This window comes from Pelophylax lessonae, assembly GCF_965119305.1.
Source record: "Pelophylax lessonae genome assembly, chromosome: 8".
Classification (NCBI taxonomy): Eukaryota; Metazoa; Chordata; class Amphibia; order Anura; family Ranidae; genus Pelophylax; species Pelophylax lessonae.
Window position 1 is genome coordinate 142,684,532 of NC_138775.1, and position 22,886 is coordinate 142,707,417.

Consider the following 22,886-nt stretch of genomic DNA (forward strand, 5'->3'; position numbering starts at 1 on the left):
ACGTGTCATTATTGCTGCTTGCCTACCTTCACTGAATGTTATTCCATCTTCTGGTTCACTCAGTTGCTGTTTTTTTGTCTTACCGTAAAAGCCTTTTCTCTGAGGTTCACTGACTGACACAGCTCCATGTCTTCTTAGACCCTTGGGCTTATGCTGCTCTCTTCTGGAGTAGGACTAGGCGGAAACAATTTTGGCTACACCTTTGAGGCAGACCCAGAGGATATACCTTCACTTCCTGTTACAGGACAGGTGGGTGCTGTGTCAGTCAGTGAACCTCAGAGAAAAGGATTTTATAGAAAGGCAAAAATCCACTTCTTTCGTTCACTGACAGACACAGCTCCATGTCAACCAGCTCAACCAGGAAAAAAAAATAAATAAAAAGTAAAAAATATATACACCCTCAAAAAGGCAGGAGCCTCTGCAACCACGACCTGCAAAACTCTGCAGCCAAAAGCAGCATCTGAAGATGCAAGTACATCCACCTAAAACTTTGTGAACGTGTGTACAGATGACCACGCAGCCGCCTTGCACACCTGAACCACTGACGCCTGATGGCAGAAGGCACTAAGCGCACTTGTAGATAGCGCTTCGACAGGGAAAGGAGGAACCTGACCCTTCATAGAATAGGCCTGCACCACATCCTGCCTGATCCATCTGGAAATGGTCGCAGCAGATGCGGCCTGCCCCTTACGAGGTCCATCTGGAGGAACAAAGAATTGGGTTTCCGAATCGACTCAGTCACAACTGGGTAAACCCGAATTGCCCTAACTACATCCAAGGAATGTACTATAGAGCAATTTCTTTAGGATGTTTCGGCTTCGACATAAGGACGGCAACACAATATCTTCATTTAAATGAAACTCTGAGACAACCTTAGGAAGGAACAACTGACAGGGTCGTAACACCACTTTGTCCCTGTGAACCACCAGTTAGGGTGACTGACAGGACAACGCAGCTGACACCCTATGCGCAGAAGTAATAGCAACCAAAAAGGCCACCTTCTGCAGAGTGAGCAAAAGTTCACAAATGTTTTCAAAAGGAGGCTTTTGAAGTACCAACAGTACCAAATTGAGATCCCACGGCTACCATGGATTGCAGAGGAGGAGCCAGATAGCGAACTCCCTGCACAAAAGTGTGAACCAAGGACTTCGCCGTCAAGGGCCTTTGTGGGAAATATGGCCCTTGAGGGTGCCCAGAGCCAAACGTTGACACCTAGTTGCAGAAACTCCAACAAACGAGACTCAAAAGGAATGGCGAGACCAAAAGGTAATGCCACAAATTGAAATGCTCCTTGCCAACGGCAAAAAGAAAAAAACACTGATGCCTGACATATATTGGAATATTAGAGTAAGCGTCATTGAGATCGCTAGAAGCCAGAATATCCTCTTGATGAAGGAAAGACACTACTGTGCAGATGGACACCATCTGAAATTTCTGAACCCGCACAAAGTAGTTTCAGAGCCTTGGAAGTCCAAGATTGGGCAAACGGTACCTTGCTTCCTGGTAGCAGTAACCGGATTTGAATAAAAACATTGAAAAATGTTCCAACTCTAGAACTGGCACAATGACTCCTTGTTCTAACAGGTCCTGCAGCCAATCGTGAGAGGCACAAGTTGGAAGGAAAGAACTCTGCCAGAGGCAAAGACCAAAACTCGATCTTGGTAGCCGAACCAACTCGTGTACCCATTTGTCCTGAATGAGCAAGGTCCATGGGTCCAGAAAGCAGCAAGGACGTCCCCCCACCCCAGATGTGGGTGGGGGAACCCCTTCATGCTGAGGGAGGCTTGTCTGCGGAACCAGTAGTGCCTGCTTTTGACTTACCATTCCAGGGTCTCTTGGAGCCACCCACAAAGTTATGGGTGGATCTTGAACCCTTTTCCTGCAAACCAGACGGATGAAAGGGCAGCTTGTGAGCAGAGGAGAGAAGAAAAAAAAAAAAAAAAAAAAAAAAAAGACCAAGTTTACGACGAGGTTCCTTGCCCCTAGCAACCTGCAGAAGTAATGTACTCTTACCTCCTGATTTGCCCATTCCATTAAGGCCTGGGATACCTAGGTGTTAGCAAACACCGGCCTCAACATTAAAACCTGGCACTGTAAAAAACGTAATGGACCAGAGCCTTAGCTCTCTTGTCCACAGGATCCTGGAGAATCCTCCACTGGCAAAAGTGTGCCCTTATATAGCCTGGAAACCTGAGATTCCGATGGTGGAACCGTTCGCTTCTTCAGGAGACACTCCTCAAAAGGGATCTCCTAGCGAAAAGCTTAGGTATTCCAACCATGCGTTTCGGGAGAACCCCACTGTAATGGTATCCTGCGATGGTTATCCTGAAAAGCTGTCGCAGGCAACCATTGTGTCTCAGAGCTCAGCCATGACAGTTTTTAACCCATAAAGGGTCACACATTCACCAGCCCCCACCCCAATTAATGTTAGTATGCAGAGCTTCAAAGAACACCTTATCAGCAGGAAGCCTGACAGATGTGTAGGACAGGACAGGCCGGGTCAAACGGAGCAGACGTTCATTAGGGCTAACCAGAGCTGATTTGTAAATTCCTCAGACAACTGTTCAATTAGAGATGTACCCATACATCTAACAATTTATACCCAATTCATAAATGCAGACAGGAACATGACACATGAACAAAGTATATATTTGGATGAGAAATAAAATACCGATCGAATTAAAATGATACATGATCATGTTCGCTCCTATGGAAGACAAGCTAGCTGTCAGATGCCTTACGGGTCAGAGGTTACTTGGAGATAATCCGTGTCTGGTATCTATGGAGGTTTCATTCAATGACGCACAATAATCTATCAGTTTCTAGAAGGCAGCTGGTAGATATTGGAAGATATGAATTATGTTATAAATCTGTCTAAAACGGGCGGTTGTCTGAGCCTTAGGGCCGCCCATGGCCACTGTGTTTATTGGTCAAGGACCTCTGGTGACACCCCCTGCGGTCTCAGAGAGAAAAAAAAAAAAAAAAAAGGAGAGAAGCAGATCAGTTCTCAGTTCTCCTGTAACATCAAAGAAGAAACATCTACCTAGCACTTTGAGAACCGGCTCAGCTTCTGAAATGCTAATACAAGGACATTGACTGCAAGTATTCTTATTTCAATTCTTTATCTCGTTTTTCTAAATTGCTGAATTGTGTCTCTATTTTCTTTGTAACCCATTTTTCTGTAAATATTTTTATTTGCACCAATTTTAACCTTTTTTATAATTAAACCTTATTTTGAAAAGTGTTAATTTTGTTTAGCTCTTAACGCAAACTAACCAAAGAACCCGTCTCTTGAAGAGCGCTACTGTCTAGAATAAATCCTCTGGACATTCCTGTTTGCGGTGACAGCGCGTGTTACAGATGATTATTCTAAAGTCATAATTGGTATTTCTAAAATTATGAGCGTCCGCTGGGCTCAAACGTAGCGGTGGTGGCAGAGAAAGGGTTGTTTAATTGGCCCGCTGACAATCGCACTCAGCCTACTGGCATCTAGATTGTGGTCCTGCAAGCTGGAAAAATCTTTGTGCCAGGTGCAGCTGAGTGGCATTGTTACGCAAGTGACGGCAGGGTATGAGATTGCTTGGTCCTTGGTCACGAGTTGGATGAGAAAACCAGGGGTCTGATACCCAACACCGCCACACCCACTGATTGCTGACAATCTCGTCAAAATAGGCAGGAAAAGGGAACACCTTAGTCACTTTGCCAACTCCGCTGAATCCTCCAACTAAAGTTTCCCGCACTGACCCAATCAATCAATGCCTCCACCAACGTTTTCATGCGTGGCTGCAGAGGAGGATTCATCCTCACCGTTCGAGCACTCAGTGCGTGGACACAGATCCAGTGGGCTGACTCGCGTCTGCGGCAGCCAAATCCACCTCAGACTGAGGAGGCAGAGGATACAGATGAAGGTGGGGGGCGCTTCTTGCTAGGCCGCCTTTGCAGGGCCCTATCAACTTTTGACATAAGTGACTGCCGGGCTGCCGTCATGGCCGCCAGGGCAGACAGACCCAGAGGGCCCCACAGCTTCAAGCAGTGGGTCAAGTGGTGATACATGTTCCTGGGGCTCCATGGTTAAATCGAAGCCGCATTGTGCACAAAAAGGTTTAAAAAAAACCCGCACCTTGCTCTGAGCACCATAATTAGCGGACCCGCAGCGCTGTACAGGTCCTTCTCAAAAAATTAGCATGTTGTGATAAAGTTCATTATTTTCTGTAATGTACTGATATTTCATATATTTTAGATTCATTACACACAACTGAAGTAGTGCAAGCCTTTTATTGTTTTAATATTGATGATTTTGGCATACAGCTCATGAAAACCCAAAATTCCTATCTCAAAAAATTAGCATATTTCATCCGGCCAATAAAAGAAAAGTGTTTTTAATACAAAAAAAGTCAACCTTTAAAAAATTATGTTCAGTTATGCACTCAATACTTGGTTGGGAATCCTTTTGCAGAAATGACTGCTTCAATGCGGCGTGGCATGGAGGCAATCAGCCTGTGGCACTGCTGAGGTCCAGGATGCTTCGATAGCGGCCTTGAGCTCATCCAGAGTGTCGGGTCTTGCGTCTCAACTTTCTCTTCACAACATCTCACAGATTCTCTATGGGGTTCAGGTCAGGAGAGTTGGCAGGCCAATTGAGCACAGTAATACCATGGTCAGTAAACCATTTACCAGTGGTTTTGGCACTGAGCAGGTGCCAGGTCGTGCTGAAAAATGAAATCTTCCATCTCCATAAAGCTTTTCAGCAGATGGAAGCATGAAGTGCTCCAAAATCTCCTGATAGCTAGCTGCATTGACCCTGCCCTTGATAAAACACAGTGGACCAACACCAGCAGCTGACTGTGGGTACTTGACACTGGACTTCAGGCATTTCCCTCTCCCCAGTCTTCCTCCAGACTCTGGCACCTTGATTTCCGAATGACATGCAAAATTTGCTTTCATCTGAAAAAAGTACTTTGGACCACTGAGCAACAGTCCAGTGCTGCTTCTCTGTAGCCCAGGTCAGGCGCTTCTGCCGCTGTTTCTGGTTCAAAAGTGGCTTGACCTGGGGAATGCGGCACCTGTAGCCCATTTCCTGCACACGCCTGTACACGGTGGCTCTAGATGTTTCTACTCCAGACTCAGTCCACTGCTTCCGCAGGTCCCCCAAGGTCTGGAATCGGTCCTTCTCCACAATCTTCTTCAGGGTTCGGTCACCTCTTCTCGTTGTGCAGCGTTTTCTGCCACACTTTTTCCTTCCCACAGCCTTCCCACTGAGGTGCCTTGATACAGCACTCTGGGAACAGCCTATTCGTTCAGAAATTTCTTTGTGCCTTACCCTCTTGCTTGAGGGTGTCAATGATGGCCTTCTGGACAGCAGTCAGGTCGGCAGTCTTACCCATGATTGCGGTTTTGAGTAATGAACCAGGCTGGGAGTTTTTAAAAGCCTCAGTAATCTTTTGCAGGTGTTTAGAGTTAATTAGTTGATTCAGATGATTAGGTTAATAGCTCGTTTAGAGATCCTTTTCATGATATGCTAATTTTTTGAGATCGGAATTTTGTTTTCATGAGCTGTATGCCAAAATCATCAATATTAAAACAATAAAAGGCTTGCACTACTTCAGTTGTGTGTAATGAATCTAAAATCTATGAAAGTCTAATGTTTATCAGTACATTACAGAAAATAATGAACTTTATCACAATATGCTAATTTTTTGAGAAGGACCTGTATATAGCAGAGCAAGGATTGTATACCCACAGAGACTCACCACCCCAGAGCTGGAGAGCGCCAAACAGCCTGCCACACTGATCAAAGAGGAAGAGCCAACGCTGACACTAGAGGCCCCCGCTGCACATCACTGCCCTACAAGAAAATGGCCGCCGCTTTAGATTACAAAAGGGAAACCCAAAATATGGCTGCCGGACTACACAAACCTGGTCGCTAAGGCTAGTGAAAACCATCCACAGCAAAATGACGGCGGCACGCAGAACTCTGGACCCCAGGGAAGCCCACCAGAGGACCCCCCGCGCAAAAGTGCAGGAACCCCTAAAAAGGGAGCCGCCAGCGGCACACTCACCGCCCTTCGGCCCAGTACAAATTTAGCCCCCACCCCAAAAGGGCACTATGGGAGGGGACAGGGGGAAGGTGAGGACGACCAATGCAGGGGAAACCGCACTAGGGAGGAGGGGGGGGAGAGAAACGCGAGGGGGGGGGAGAGAAACGCGAGGGGGGGGGGGGGGGAGAGAAACGCGAGGGGGGGGAGAGAAACGCGAGGGGGGGGAGAGAAACGCGAGGGGGGGGGAGAGAAACGCGAGGGGGGGGGAGAGAAACGCGAGGGGGGGGAGAGAAACGCGAGGGGGGGGAGAGAAACGCGAGGGGGGGGAGAGAAACGCGAGGGGGGGAGAGAAACGCGAGGGGGGGAGAGAAACGCGAGGGGGGGGGAGAGAAACGCGAGGGGGGGGAGAGAAACGCGAGGGGGGGGAGAGAAACGCGAGGGGGGGGAGAGAAACGCGAGGGGGGGGAGAGAAACGCGAGGGGGGGGAGAGAAACGCGAGGGGGGGGAGAGAAACGCGAGGGGGGGGAGAGAAACGCGAGGGGGGGGAGAGAAACGCGAGGGGGGGGAGAGAAACGCGAGGGGGGGAGAGAGAAACGCGAGGGGGGAGAGAGAAACGCGAGGGGGGAGAGAGAAACGCGAGGGGGGAGAGAGAAACGCGAGGGGGGAGAGAGAAACGCGAGGGGGGAGAGAGAAACGCGAGGGGGGAGAGAGAAACGCGAGGGGGGGAGAGAGAAACGCGAGGGGGGGAGAGAGAAACGCGAGGGGGGAGAGAGAAACGCGAGGGGGGGAGAGAGAAACGCGAGGGGGGGAGAGAGAAACGCGAGGGGGGGAGAGAGAAACGCGAGGGGGGGAGAGAGAAACGCGAGGGGGGGAGAGAGAAACGCGAGGGGGGGAGAGAGAAACGCGAGGGGGGGAGAGAAACGCGAGGGGGGGAGAGAGAAACGCGAGGGGGGAGAGAAACGCGAGGGGGGAGAGAAACGCGAGGGGGGAGAGAAACGCGAGGGGGGAGAGAAACGCGAGGGGGGAGAGAAACGCGAGGGGGGAGAGAAACGCGAGGGGGGGAGAGAAACGCGAGGGGGGAGAGAAACGCGAGGGGAGAGAGAAACGCGAGGGGGGAGAGAAACGCGAGGGGGGGAGAGAAACGCGAGGGGGGGGAGAGAAACGCGAGGGGGGGAGAGAAACGCGAGGTACACTGCGACTGATCGTGACTGCTGTTGTGACCAGGGCGACCTCGCAAGGCGTTTCACTCGCCGGTCAGCCCCCATCCAGTGGGGCTATGTCGCGGCCAACCTAGCGCGGAGCTAATAGTTGGATCGCGTTCACAGGACTGGGAAGACCATAAGGATCTAGGATATCCAGTGCATCGCCCAGCCCAGCTGTTGATTGTAGTTCACACAGGAACAGAAAAAACCGAAAAGAAAAAGATTCCATTCAAAAAAGGAAAAATGCCAGGACAGCAGTTCCCAGCAGGGAAGCAGGTCCTTACTCCTGACTTGGCATAAAAAAAACAAAAAAACAAACAAAAGTCCTATAGCAGGAAGTGATGGTATACCCCCTCGAACTGCCTCAGGGGGGTAACCCAAAATTTTCTCTGCCTAGTCCTAATCCTAAAGAGAGCAGCATAAGCCCAAGGGTCTAAGAAGACATGGAACTGTGTCCGTCAGTGAACGAAAGAGAAAGCCTGTTTATTTCTAAATTAACCCTTAATTCTCAGTGATTTCACATTTGTAAGATCGCTGGCAGCTATGCCTTGTATTTCTCCAGGCACTGGTCTTGCAACAGCCTACTTCTAGTTCTTTCTCCAGTAAGCAGTGATGCATTTCCTCTTTGCTCAATGTAGCGGGTGGACTTGGGAGTCCTGGCCTGTATGGCCCACCAAGGCAGTGTCCTAAGAATGACAGCTCAGAACACTGACAGTGTGAGGGAGGAGGAAACAGAAGTCACCCAGGTACTGACAAGATCACCATATATAACCCAACATACAAACTGCAATTCTGCCTGCTGGGGGTCATCAGGAGACGGTCACAGACTGCGGGACAGGTGGGTTTGATTGCCTGTTGGTGTGCGATCTGCCTAGTTTTTGGAGAAGAGGTGAATCGATTGCTAGCATTGAGGATACAGGGTCAATCCGCTCCAAATGCAGATTGAGCTCATGGGCTTTTCACACACTCGTTTTGACCACTCTGACTTGAGGGTCATTACTCTCTGGTAAGCAGGATCTTTTCTTCCGACACAGTGGCGACGTGTGCTTTCAAGATTAGCAAGCATTTGGTGTTTGGGGGGGGGGGGGGAAATCGCCTATTCTATTTATGGACATTCCTTTATTGGACTGAGGATTGGTATTTTTGGCATTGCACCCCGTTTTACTATTTTATTGAGTTACAATCTTACCTATTGGTGCTGGCCGCCTCCATTTAGCTTTTTTACCAAGCGCAGATATTTTTATTTATTCCCTCCATTAGATATGCCTTTTTAGACCATCACTGATCCACCACCAAACCGGTCATGCTGAAAGAGGTTACAGGCAGCATAAAGTTCTCCACAGCTTCTACAGGACCCTACGTCTGTCACATGTGCTCAGAGTGAACCTGCTCTCATCTATAAAAAGCATAGGGCGCCAGTGGCTGACCTGCCAATTCTGGTGTTCCATAGCAAATCGAGCTCCACAGTGCCAGGCAGTGAGCACAGGGCCCACTCTAGAGGATGTCAGGCCCTTGGGCCACCCTGATGAAGTCTGATTTTTTTGGTCCGAGACAATCACACCAGTGGCCTGCTGGATGGAGGTCATTTCGTAGGGCTCTGGTAGTGCTCATCCTGGTCCTGCTGATGGGTTATCTCCTAGAGTAACTGCCTGTCTCCTGGAATCTCCTCCATGCACTTGCCTGTGCTGGGAGACAGCAAATCTGGCAATGGCACATATTAATGTGCTATCCTGGAGGAGTTGGACTGCCTGTGCAACTTCTAAAGGGTCTAGGCATCACCTCATGCTACCATTGTGACACTGACCCTAGCCAAATGTTAAACTAGTAACAGTAAGAAGAAGAAAAAAAGCGTAAGGAAAGGGGAAAAAAAAAATGGGATTTTTTGAATTGCCGTAAAAATCTATTTCTCGGATGTTCATTGACGGACAACATCTCTTCTCATTTCTAACATTGGGTTATGCTGCCCCCTACAGGAATAGGACACTAGGCAGGAAAAAAAAAACCCAGGGGGTATATTATCACTCCCTGCTATAGTCACTCAGTTTTGTTAAAAGCAGTGTCAGGAGAACTATCACTCCACAGAGTGGTGGGTGCTGTGTCCGTCAATGAACATCAGAGAAATTGATTTTACGGTAAGTCAAAAATCCCCTTTTCTTTCATTCATTGGACACAGCTGTCAATTCTTGACCATTCTTCAACATTAGGGGTGGGAAACAGCATAATTCCTAAGGCTAAAACAGCCAACCAGGTAACAGGGGCTCAAGCAAAACAAATGGAACCCACCTGAAGAAAATACACCCTCAAAAGGGGATCAGGTCCTATTAAATCGCAGCCTGCAAAACCTTGCGGCCAGAGGAAGCACTCACAGATGCCAACACATCCACTTTATAAAACTTTGTAAAAAAAAAAAAGTGTGCACTGACGACCAGGTGGCCGCCTTGCAAACCTGCGTCACTGACACTTAATGGAAGGCCCAGGAGACACTAAAGCGCCAGAGTGCGCCTTGACAGGGAAAGGAGGAACCTGACCCCCAATGGAATAGGCCTGAACCCCGTCTTTCTGATTTATCTGGAAATGGTCAAAGAAGCAGCAGACAACCCTTTTGCGAGGGCCATCAGTTAGCACAAATAGAGTCTGACTTCTTGAAAGACTCCGTAGCTGCCAGGTACACCCTAATTGCCCAGATCACATGCAAGGCAATGTTCTTTGGATGTTTAGGCCTGGGACACAGGAAGGCAACACAATTTCTTCATTCAAATAAAATTCAGACCACCTTAGGAATGACAGACTGGGGCGAAGCACCACCTTATCCTTGTGAATTACCGGATAAGGTGGACAGGATAACACCGCCAGTTGCGACACCCTGCATGCAGAGGTGATAGCCACCAAAATGGCCATCTTCTGGGACAGCGAAAGCAGGGTAATCTCCTGAATATTTTCAAAGGGAGGCTTGTAGAGCTGAAAGCACCAACTTAGGATCCCATGGAGGCAACTGAGCCCGCACTGGAGGAACCAAATGTCGGACACCCTAAAGAAAAGTATGCACCAGGGAGGGTGTGGCCAAAGGTTGCTGGAAAAAAACCAAAGCCGAAACCTTGCCCTTGATGGTACACAAGGCCAATTTCTGTTCAATCTCCTGTTGAAGGAAGGTTAAGATCCGAGGCACCGAGGAAAAGCAAGTATGAATCCTAAAAGACTCACCACGCAATGTACGTCTTCCACATACGACGGTAGATCCTCCTAGAAGTAGATTTCCAAGCTTTTAACAGTAGGAATCACCGACTCCGATAAACCTCTATCCTTTAGCACCTGGCGTTCAGCCAAGCCGTCAAAGCCAGCTGTAAAGCAGGGTTGACGATCGATCCTTGGGACAGCAGATCCTCGGAGAGGAAGATTCCAAGGAATGTCAGCGACCAACAGCACCAGGTCAGTGTACCAGGCCTGGCGAGGCCAGTCAAAAGCCACCAAGATGACCGGAATCCCTTCTGCCTCGATCCTGCGTAGAAGTCTTGGCAGAAGCTTGAGATGAGGAAAGGCGCAAATCCATCAGACGATACTGATCCCACGGGGCCACCAGGGCGTCTGTGGCATCCGCCAGAGGATCTCTCGAATGAGCCAAAAACCTCTGCACCTCTGTTGAACAGAGATCGACCTCGGGGGGCCCCCACCGAACACACAGCTGATGAAACACCTCCAGATAAAAAAAAGGGACCACGCCTCTTGGTCCAACGCCTGCCGACTGAGATAATCCGCCTGTCAATTTTCCACCCTGGGAATGTGCATGGCGGAGAGAGCTGGAACAAACCGTTCTGCCCAACCAAGGATGCTGGCTACCTCCAGAGCCGCCGAAGGCACTTTGTGATTGACATAAGCCACACGCCCTCAGCGGCCGAATCAGATTCAGGATCTGATGAGACAGGGGGGGGGGGGGTGGCGCTTTTTGCCAGCCCGTCCTCCACAAGTCACCTCCACCTGGGACACAAAAGACTCCAGGACCGCCGTCAGTGCATGCATGGATGGATGGTTGGGACCCAGAGGGCCCTGCAGCTTCAGAGGGCATCAGCTGGGGAAACGTGCTGGAAGGACTCCATGAGTCACCAGGGGGACGCCACAAAAGTGTCTCACACTGCTAAGCGACAATCCCCAGCGTGCTGGCGGCAGCACAACCCAGTCGCGAAGCACAAGGCACAGAGCGATACTCAGCAGAGAGGGAGAGGACCCCCACCAGATTCACTCGCTGACACCTGCAAGCACCAGAAAATTCTGCTCTACACATGCTGCGATCAGGAAGGTAAATGAGCCAAGAGGCAGCACCAGGGGATAAGGAGGGGCTCCCACCGCCCACAGGGCTTCACTGTGAGGGCCACCACTATTTGCAATGGTAAACCACCAAAAAATGGCTGCCGGACTACACAAACATGGCCACCATGTATAGAAACAGACTACAACAAAACTGGTGGCACGGTAGGCATAAAGGGACCTAGAATGGGAGGGGACCAGGTCTCAGGACAGATCCAGGAAGGATGGGGGGCCCTGGCAGTTGCTCCCACCAGATCCTATCCCTCCCAAGCACAATCAACTGTCCGGCCACTGGTGCAAGCAAGGTAAGTCTGGTGCCACCAAAATGACTGGAATTCCTTCTACCTCGATTCCGCGTAGCAGTCTCAACAGAAGTTGTATTGGACAAAAAGTGCAACAGACGATACTGACCACAAGGGGCGGCCAGAGAATCCCAAGACCTTGACACAAATCTCTGCACCTTCCTGTTGAGATGGGAAGCCAGCAGGTCCACATTGGGGGACCAACGAAGACAGTTGATGAAATACCTCTAAGTGAAGAGACCATTCTCCTGTATCAAACGTCTGCCGACTGAGAAAGTCCGATTGCCAATCCTCTAACCCCAAAATGTGCACAGCAGAGAGGGCCGAAACATATTGTTCTGCCCACCTCAAGATGCCGGACACTTTCCGTGCCGCCAGGGCACTCTGTGCCTCCTTGATTGACATATGCCACAGCTATAGCACTGTCCGATTGTAGCCATACAGGGCATCCCTGCAGACGACCCGTCCATTGAGACAAAGTGATCACCCGAATTTCCAAGATGATGATCAGCAACTTTGACTTCTCCTGAGTTCAGACACCTTGGGCGGAACACTCTCCCAAGACACCTCCCCATCCAGACAGACTGGCATCCGTGGCAATCACAGTCCAATACAGGGGAGGAAAAGATTTTCCCAGACGTAGGGCTGGGGAGCAGAGCCACCATAGGAGACCGGCTCCCTCGAGCCCCGACTCCACAGGATCAGTTTGTCCAATGACAGCAGATCCTTGTTCCATTTGATCAGAATCTCCCTTTGTAAGGGTCTGGTGTGGAACTGTGCAAATGGAACCGCCTCAAAGATGGAGACCATCAGCCCCAGCACTGGCATGCAAGTCCCGAGAGATGATTGATGGTTGGACAACAGGAGCCAAACCGCATCCTGTAACTTCAGAAGTTTTGTATGACGAAGAAACACCGGGGCTGACGCTGAATCCAGCGTCAGACCCAAGTAGTCCAACTTTGTGAATAGAGAGTGTCGATTTCTGAAAATTCAGTGTCCACCTTAACTCATGCAGGGTGCGCACCGTAACATCCAAGTCGGCTTCTGGAGTTGAGGAAGACACTACATGCAGAAGCGGATCGTCCAGGTGGCACATGGTGGTTATGGCAGACGGGGATTGCGGTACTAAGTTAACACTTGGGCCAAAACCTTTTGTGAACACCCGAGGAGCTGAGGCGAGATCAAAAGGTAACGCCGCGAATTGACGTGCTCTTCTCAGATCCTTGAGATTCAAGATCAGACAAACTTTGCCTTCCTTCCTGGGAACTGTAAACAGATTTGGGGAAGGCTTGTCTGCAGACCAGAAGTGCCCACTTTGGACTTACCATTCCAGGGTCTCTGGAGAATCCAACAAAGAGGAGATTAAGGGGGGATATGATCAACATGTATAAATACATTAGGGGTCCATATAGTGAACTTGGGTTTGAGTTGTTCACTTTAAGGTCAACACACAGGACAAGGGGGCACTCTTTACGTCAAAAGGAAAACAGATTTCGTCTCCAAAATACGGAAAGGTTTCTTCACCATAAGAGCTGTGAAAATGTGGAATAGACTCCCTCCAAGGTGGTTCTGGCTAGCTCACTAGATTGCTTTAAAAAAGGCCTGGATTCTTTCCTAGGTGTACATAATATAAATAGGTACTAAAATTTTTTAGGTAAAGTTGATCCAGGGAATATCAGATTGCCTCTCGGGGGATCAGGAAGGAATTTTTTTCCCCTGCTGTAGCAAATTGGATCATGCTTTGCTGGGGTTTATTTTCGCCTTCCTCTGGATCAACAGCGGGTATAGGATTGTGTATATTGGATTGTATGGTAGATGTTTCAATACTGTTTTTTTTTATGGTTGAACCGGATGGACTTGTGTCTTTTTTCAACCTGACTAACTATAACAGTTATTGGTGGATCTTGAGCCCTTCCCACTTGTCAGCCGAAAAAGGACCCCGCTTATGGCCAAGAGGTGGTCAGGTACCGGACCAGAGCCCCACAGCCTCAGCACTGCATCAGACTACAGGAAACTATGCCATTGAAACTATTTGGGGGGGGAACAGACTCCAAGGCCGCCGAAGCTGGGAATAGAGAGACCACGGCAAAATGGTCACGTGGTGCTGCACGGGACCCTGGTCCCCACGGAAAGTTAAGACCCCAGGAGGAGACCCCCCCCAGCAGCACCCAGGTACAGACACCCCCAAAAGGGAGCCGACAGTGGCATCACCCACCGCTCCTCCAGCCCAGCACCATGCAGCCCATTTCGGTGGGGGGGGGGGGGCGGTACAGGGGACAGATGGGCACCAACTTAGGAGGGAAGCCGACAAAGGAGAAAGCACAAGGAGGAGGAAGAACACAGGAAGGGCTAACCCAATGGCCAAGAATTCAGGAGCTGTCTCAGTCAACGAACTAAAGAGAAAAGGTCAGTGGCCTTCACCTTTAAAACCATTCTGTTTGGAGGTAGTCTCATCGGTGCTCATCTAGTGCACCTGTTAAATTGATCAAAGCAGCTGAAACTGATAAACTTAACTGACCAGATCAATATCACAGGAGTTTACTTGGCTAGATGCTATATTTTGAATAAAAAAAGTGTTACATATACATACGAATTTTTTTTTTACTACAATACTGAGCTTCCCAACTTATCAGGACTGTAGCCATACCTGAGCCCTTGGAAAATAAAAAGCAGTTTAGTAAAGTAGTTATTTGCATAAACAGTATTTTTTTTTCCCCAGGACAGGCTTTCAAAAGCTTTACTTGAATGCAGGAGACCTCTTCCAGGCCTTTCCTGAAAAAGGACATGTTCAATAAACATTTAGTGCAAAACAAAATACAGGATCGTACTAAAACCGACAAGTTCATTAAAAACATGAGATCTACATAAAGTCAGTCTCAAAATAAACAAGTAAAAAGCAGATAAAAAAAAAATAGGTCTTGCTAATTAGGAGTCAGGTTTTAGCTTTTTTTGGAGCCAACATGTTGGAAAACATAAGGGCCATGTAGAGGCCTATTCAAACATTTTGATGCAAGGAGCTCACCTGTATCTGCAGGCGTTCCATTTCTGAAACTTTTTGTTCAGAGGCAGTTTGAAGTTCTTTAACTTTCTGAAGTTCTACTTCTTTTGATTGCAGCTCTTCATCAAATCTATTAGCTTGTAAGAGTGGCTTAACCTAAACAATTACATTTTTATTTTGGTTAGATCAGATAGTGATACACAGTAACTTTCACAAATCTCAAAAGCAATATTACTTGGCTTTCCCAGCAATCTCCTTTAAATGTGTATTTCCGGTGTCTGGGCTTTTCTTAACGAATTAGCCAGTAAAAATATTTTTTTTTTCTTGCAGCCACTAAATTCAAAGGCTTGACAAAAAAAATTAAACCATCTTTGAGCACTGTGTTCCCAGCTTTTCAGAGATGGCCTTTTTGGAAATGACCGCACATAGATGGAGGACACCATCATACAGGATTTATATAGACCAGTTTGTGCAGCGCATTACAACGCGAGGGCAGACAGTTCCAATTCCATACCAGGAAGAATCAGAGGGCCCTGCTTGTTAGGGCTTACAATCTAAAAGGGAGGGTCCAATGATACAAAAGGTAATCACTCTGGGAGATGAGCTGGTGGAAAAAAAAAAAAAAAAAGTTAGGTGGAGGCATGGAGGCAGGATAGGCTTCTCTGAAGAGAAAAGTGTACAGGGATTCACCTAAAAAGTATATGGAGTTGGAGATAGACCGATTGGGGTAGGGAATGCCAAAGGATGGGGGAGGCTCAGAATTAGTCCTAGAGGCTTAAGCATATCTACACTACCGTTCAAAAGTTTGGGGTCACCCAGACAATTTCATGTTTTCCATGAAAACTCACATTTTTATTCATCAAATGAGTTGCAAAATGAATAGACAATATAGTCAAGACATTGACTAGGCTAGAATGTTTTTTTTTTTTTTTTTTTTTTTAAACTTAATTTTGTCCTTTAAAAACTTTGCTTTCAAAGATTTCTTTATTTTCAGCAATTACAGCCTTGCAGACCTTTGGCATTCTAGCTGTCAATTTGTTGAGGTAATCTGAAGAAATTTTACCCCACGCTTCCTGTAGCTCCTCCCACAAGTTGGATTGGCTTGATGGGCACTTCTTACGTACCATGTGGTCAAGCTGCTCCCACAACCGCTCAATAAGGTTGAGATCTGGTGACTGCGCTGGCCACTATTACAGACAGAATACCAGCTGACTGCTTCTTCCCTAGTTCTTGCATAGTTTGGAGGTGTGCTTTGGGTCATTGTCCTGTTGTAGGAGGAAATTGGCTCCAATGAAGTGCTGTCCACAAGGTATGGCATGGCGTTGCAAAATAGAGTGATAGCCTTCCTTATTCTTATTCAAAATCCCTTTTACCTTGTACAAATCTTCCACTTTACCAGCACCAAAGCAGCCCCAGACCATCATATTACCTCCACCATGCTTGACAGATGGCGTAAGGCACTCCAGCATCTGTTAACATGTTCTGCATCTCAAAAATGTGTGATCCAAACCCCTGAAACTTAAGATTCATCTGTCCAAAACACTTTTCCAATCTTCCTCTGTCCAATGTCCGTTCTTTTGCGCATCCTAATATTTTCCTTTTATTGGCCAGTCTCCGATATGGCTTTTTTTTTGCCACTCTGCCTAGAAGGCCAGTATCCTGGAGTTGCCTCGTCACTGTGGCCGTTTGGACTGGCATTTTGTGGGTACCATTTAATGAAGCTGCCAGATGAGGACCTGTGAGGCGTCTCAAACTAGAGACTCTAATGTACTTGTCCTCTTGCTCAGTTGTGCACTGGGCCTCCCACCTCTTTCTATTCTGGTTTAGAGCCCCTTTGTGCTGTTCTCTGAAGGGAGCAGTACACACCGTTGTAGGAAATCTTCAGTGTCTTGGCAATTTCAGGCATGGAATAGCCTTCATTTCTCAGAATAGACTGTCGAGTTGAAGTGCTTTTTCTGGCCATTTTGAGAGTATAATTAAACCCATGCTGATGCTCCAGATACTCAACTAGCTTAAAGGAAAGCCAGTTTTATAGCTTCTCTAATCAGCACAACAGTTTTCAGCTGTGTTAACATAATTGCACAAGGGTTTTGTAATCATCAATTAGCTATTTAACACGATTAGCTAACAATGCACAATTAGAACACAGGAGTAATGGTTGCTGGAAATGGGCCTCTGTACACCTATGTAGATATTAGGGATGCACCGAATATTCGGCGGCCGAACATTATTCGGCCGAAAATAGAAAAAAATGGCACTTTCGGTATTCGGCCGAATAAGTCAAAAGGCCGCATAATTTTGTGCCGAACAATAGGGCTGAACGATAGTCGATATGATATCGACTATCGTTCTGTGGCCGTAGGCGATATTCATATCGCCGAGGTCACGATATTTACAGGGGGAAGGGACTCGGAGGAGGACTCACAGACTTCCGTGAAGCCGGGACACTTCACCGGTGAGCATACATCCATTACTCACTCGTGCACTGCAGCCCGCCCCACACATTCAGTGAGTCTTAAGCCCCATACACACACGCAGATCGTCTTCATACAAATGTTCATCTTTTCTCCCCGGGATGTCGGTGTCTGTTGAAAAGTGCAAAGACAGCACAAGGACAGCACAAGAATTTTGTCTGCAGACTTCAGCTGACTGCAGAAGTGATGTCATGTAATGGTTAACTTTCCCTGTGTTTTTTATTTTCTGAGCATGCCCAGTCTTGCAAATCTGCGGTCTGTCGGCTGATTTCTGTACTGACAGGCAAACAATTGTCCGTTCTGGTGTCTGCAGACAAAAATTTTCATGTTTGCAAGAAAGACTCTTGTCCGCAGATTGTGTGCAGACATCTGTCGGAGGCACCATACTAACACGCATACAATCGGCAGATCTTTCGTCCGCAGACGTTTGTATGAAGACGATCTGCGTGTGTGTACGGGGCTTTACTCTCCTCCCTAGTTTTTTCAATGGCACATTCAGGAAGCCAATCACGCCGAGATTAGCTGCACAGCGAACCAATCACGCGTGCCTGCACACCTGATTGGTTCCGCTGTGCCGCTACTCACGGCGTGATTGGCTTCCTGAATGTGCCATTGAAAAAACTAGGGAGGAGAGTAAGACTCACTGAATGTGTGGGGCGGGCTGCAGTGCACGAGTGAGTAATGTATGTATGCGGCTGTGCTCCTTTCCAGGCTCCTACTAGTCAACCTCCAGCCTCCTACTACCACCACTATGAGAGACTGTCACTGTATAATCTGATCGAGCCCACACTGACACTGACTGACTGTCACTGAGTAATTGATGTTACCACATTAAACCTGACCTGCCCAGTGCCCTGTATCTGCAATTAAAATTTACAAGGCTGCCTGCATGCTTCCTGATTTCCATTCCCAGCATCCTTCCCAATCCCTACAGTGTCACTAACATTAACCCTATGGTAAAAGGCTGCAGTGTGCACTGAATCCCATTCCCTACAGTAACATTTAGGGAGAGAGAGAGAGAGAGACACGAGAGAGAGACATGAGAGGACAAGAGAGAGTGAGAGGACAAGAGAGAGAGACACACGAGAGGACAAGAGAGGACAAAAAATTGGCAAAATAAATGGAAAAAATGCGAAACACCGCGTTCGGTATTCGGCCTTCGGCCAAACATTTCATTATTATTCGGCTTCGGCCAAAAATTTCATTTCGGTGCATCCCTAGTAGATATTTCATTACAAATCAGCCATTTCCAGCTAGAATAGTCATTTACCACATTAATGTCTAGACTGTATTTCTGATTAATTTAATGTTCTCTTCATGGACCAAAAAAAAAAAAAGTGCTTTTCTTTCAAATACAAGGACATCTCCAAGTGACACCAAACCTTTTAACGATCGTGTACTTTTTTGAATTAAACATGGGAGTGCCACGTGTTCCTGTGCGGTTTGTAAATAGTCTGCATTCACATATACTTTGTAATTAAAGCCATTAGAAATGCTATATTTTTTTTAAAACAAAAATCAATACAAACCTTTGTGAAAAGCCTCCACCACTGCCAATTTCTGAGTTTAAGGTAGGCTGCGCAATTCCTTTGAATCACTTTCATGGCAGTGAGTTGCTGTTGACGTTTTGCAAATGCCCTGAGAATAAGCAGCAGGTAAATTCAAAAAGGTCATAGTCAAATATATAAAACCCTGGGGCTTTTTGATCTAGTCTAATGGCTGGCAAACATACTTTTGCTCAACAAATTGTCTAGCAAATAGTTCCATCTCATTACAAAGCTGAATATAGTTAAAACATACATAAAGTCAATTACAGTAAAAACCTACAAAATTAACCAGGCACAAAATGTTTCTTAGGTAACCATGCTGAAAATCAGGCATCTTAACACCAGGCAATATGCTAGCCTTCAAATCAGAACAGCATCAGATCCTAGGTGACTTCTGTCGAAGTTGATCTTATGCAGATATACGTCTTTCAGGTGGCTGAGCAATGCTGATAAATATTGCTGGCTGCCTTTGACCGCTGTGAGCAGGGGGAACTGCTCTGACAGCCGAACGAGTCATCAGTTAAGCAAGCGATTGCGATCTTTTAACGATTAATCGAGCAGCTCTAACTTCTGCCCATGTACAACCTAGGCCTTAAGGAACTAGAAAAATTGATGCAAAAAAAAAAAAAAAAAAAAACACATTTGCAAGGTGCCTGTACCACAGCTCTATTGTGGCTTTAAAAACTTCATAAGCCATACTCAACAGCAGTTTTGCCATGGCGTGCATTCATAATTGACAGTTTAAACAGACCAATGGCTTTGCATCTGAGTAGAAACAGCAATACTATGAGGGGGCTCAAGCACTGTACTCGGGTCTGTGTACAACTACATTTATGGTGTTGTGTGATGGGACAGACAACTCTCTCTTACTTCTGCTGTATGACAAATAGTAGAACCCAATCTATCTGTATGCATGCCATTTGACAGGTTTTGCTGGACAGATTTTTTTTTAAGTACATAAAAAAGTAAATAAATTACCCCTTTTGGATTGCTACCAATAGGTAGGGTAATTACTATAACAAATCTGTGTCCATAACAGCTGCGTGTAATCGCTTTTCCTCACATGACTTCTCAGCTTTGTGAACATTACTGCAGGTGCTCAAGTATAAAATGTGTGCTCATGTTTTCATTTTAAAAGGCAATCATATAAACATTTATGGTGAACTGTCATCAGGCGTGGGGGTCCCTGAAAAAAATGTAGAAACCCCAAATGCCTGATCTGAGATAAGCAAAAAAATTGGCATTAGATCTGTTGTATTTGCATTTGGAAACCTCATGGTGTTTTCGGTTTTATGTTGAAAGGGAAAAACATAGTCTCTGCGTGGCAGTTTGTTTCTGTCCTGTTCACTTACAAAAACGCTTAGTTTTTTTGTGCTAATGACTCTAGCTGGATCAGAATTTTTTGTTCTAGAAATACTCTACACATTTTACTGAAACCTTTAATTAGGAAGAGTAAAATTATAAAATCGCTTACACAAACTGCAAATACAATTTTACAGTTACCTACTTTCTGGCTAAGTAGCCTCTGCACCAGGCCTGGAAGGCAATAATCACATCTGTAATCTTCAGGTCCCGCTCTTCTTCAAGGTGAGCTAGGACACCAGCTCTGAAAAACACTTTGCTTTGACCAATGCGATAAAGGTTGGAATCCAACTCAAGGGCTTTTATCTGTAGAAGACACGCATTTTTTATTTTACACACTTCATTGACTATAGAAAGCATAAATTACAGAACCTACAGCATGCTAAATCATATGCATCCTAAATCTTACCATTAGAACGCATGCCTGCTTTCCATCCATGAAACCTTTGGGAATAGAATTTGGGGTGAGAATCTCATACCTTTAAAAAAGGAAATAAAAGTAGTTCCATTAATATAAAATAATTTGAATAAGCCCATCAAAACATATACAATACATTAATGTGCATGCTGAATGCAAAATAGAATATAAATACAAAACTAGCATAGAGGCATTTACTGGTCTTGCAGAGGAGGTAGATGAAAACAGCATTTTTGTTTGGTTATCGGCATTTCGAGGTCTAGTCCATTTCTCTCAAGACACTATCACATGAAAGAGTGCAGACCACTAAATCCAGAGTCCCACTGAGTGCCTGTATACTAGTTTTGTATTTGAGGGAGGTAAATGTCCAAGTGCTCACCTATAAAAAATCCAAACAGAGTGCAGTGGCTACCCTTAGGAATCCATGTATACATCCATCTATAACTTATTAAAACTCAATCAAGAGTTTCATGGTGAAAAGGCGATGGGAGTACCAATGTTTTAAAGGTCCAAAAAAGGAATGGCCCTTTCCCCTGTTTTTTCTTGTGCTCAGAGCTAGATTATGATCAAGGTCACTTCGTTCACAAATCCCCATTCAGTGAAACACTGTAAGGGACTCAACACATCAGCATGCATATGTAATCTATTTTCTTAATGAACCACGTGGATTATATCACATGGGGGAGACCACTCAGAATAAAAGGACAGGATAACCCAAAACAAATCCTCTTTTCGATCCCCAGTCTTGAATTACCAGTTGATTTTTAAACCACCTCAATACCAGACAGACAGTTTTACCCCCTACCTGCCTAGGTCAATTAAGCTCATTAGCGCTGTCACACTTTGAATGACAAATGCATGATCATGCAACACTGTACCCTTATGAGATTTTTTTCTAGAGCTTTCTTTTGGTGGAATTTAAATCACAGCAAAGTGAATTTCGGTTATACCATTTTAAAAATAAAATATTTGATAAATGTATGCCAAAATGAAAATGGCTACATTTCTTTGGTGAAAAATAACCCAAATCAGTGTATATCCACTTGCTAACCGCACTGATACACATACACAGTATCTCACAAGAGCGAGTACACCCCTCACGCTTTTGTAAATCTTGTATTATATATTTTCATGTGACAATGAAGAAATGACACTTCGCGATAATGTAAAGTGAGTGTACAGCGTGTATAACCGTGTAAATATGCTGTCCCCCGCAAAACAACATCGCCATTGTCTAAACCGCTGGCAACAAAAGTGAGAACACCCCTAAGTGAAAGTGTCCAAATTGGGCCCAAATAGCCATTTTCCCTCCCCGAAGTCATGCTACTCGTTACTGTTACAAGATCTCAGGTGTGAATGGGGAGCAGGTGTGGTAAGTTTGGCGTTATTGCTCTCTCTCATACTGGTCAGTGGAAGTTCAACATGGCACCTCATGGCAAAAACTGAGTATCTGGAAAAAAAAAAAAAAAAAAAGTTGCTGTACATTAAGAAGGCCTAGGCTATAAGAAGATTGCAAAGACCCTGAAACTGAGCTGCAGCACGATAACAAAGACCATACAGTGGTTTAACAGGACAGGATCCGCTCAGTACAGGCCTCGCCATGATCAACCACAAGAAGTTGGGTGCACGTGCTCAGCGTCATATCCAGAGGTTGTCTTTGGGAAATAGGCGTATGAGTGCTGTCAGCATTGCTGCAGAGTTTGAGGGGGTGGGCAGCCTGTCAGAGCTCAGACCAGATGCTGCAAACTGCATCAAATTGGGCCGTATGGCTGTCGTCCCAGAAGGAAGCCTCTTCTATGGATGATGCACAAGAAAGCCCGATAACAGTTTTGTGAAGACAAGCAGACTAAGGACATGATTTACTTGAACCATGTCCTGTTGTCCGATAAGATAAACTTATTTGGTTCAGATGGTGTCGAGCTTGTGTGGCCGCAACCAAGTGAAGAGTGCAAAGACAAGTGTCTTGCCTACAGCCAAGCATGGTGGCGGAGTGTCATGGTCTGAGGCTGCCAGCACTGGGGAGCTACAATTCATTGAGGGAACCATGAATGCCAACATGTACCCCCCCCCCCCTCCCTTCAGAGACTGGGCCGCAGGGCAGGGCAGTGTTCTAACACAATGACCCCCAAACACCTCCAAGACTACCACTGCACACACACACATACATACATATACACACACACATACATATACACACACACACATACATATACACACACACACATACATATATACACACACACACA

The 22,886-nt window shown here is 46.4% G+C and overlaps 1 protein-coding gene across 1 annotated transcript in view; it reads right to left on the reverse strand.

Moving 5' to 3' along the window:
- The window catches only part of MYH9 (myosin heavy chain 9), a 215,191-nt gene that overhangs the window by 66,790 nt on the left and 125,515 nt on the right, over positions 1–22,886 (reverse strand). The window contains exons 18-21 of the mRNA XM_082266538.1: positions 20,632–20,701; positions 20,368–20,528; positions 18,843–18,951; positions 14,864–14,995 (exon numbers count right to left, since the gene is read on the reverse strand). Of these exons, the coding sequence (XP_082122664.1) occupies positions 14,864–14,995; positions 18,843–18,951; positions 20,368–20,528; positions 20,632–20,701 (472 nt within the window). The remainder of the gene's footprint in view (positions 1–14,863; positions 14,996–18,842; positions 18,952–20,367; positions 20,529–20,631; positions 20,702–22,886) is intronic.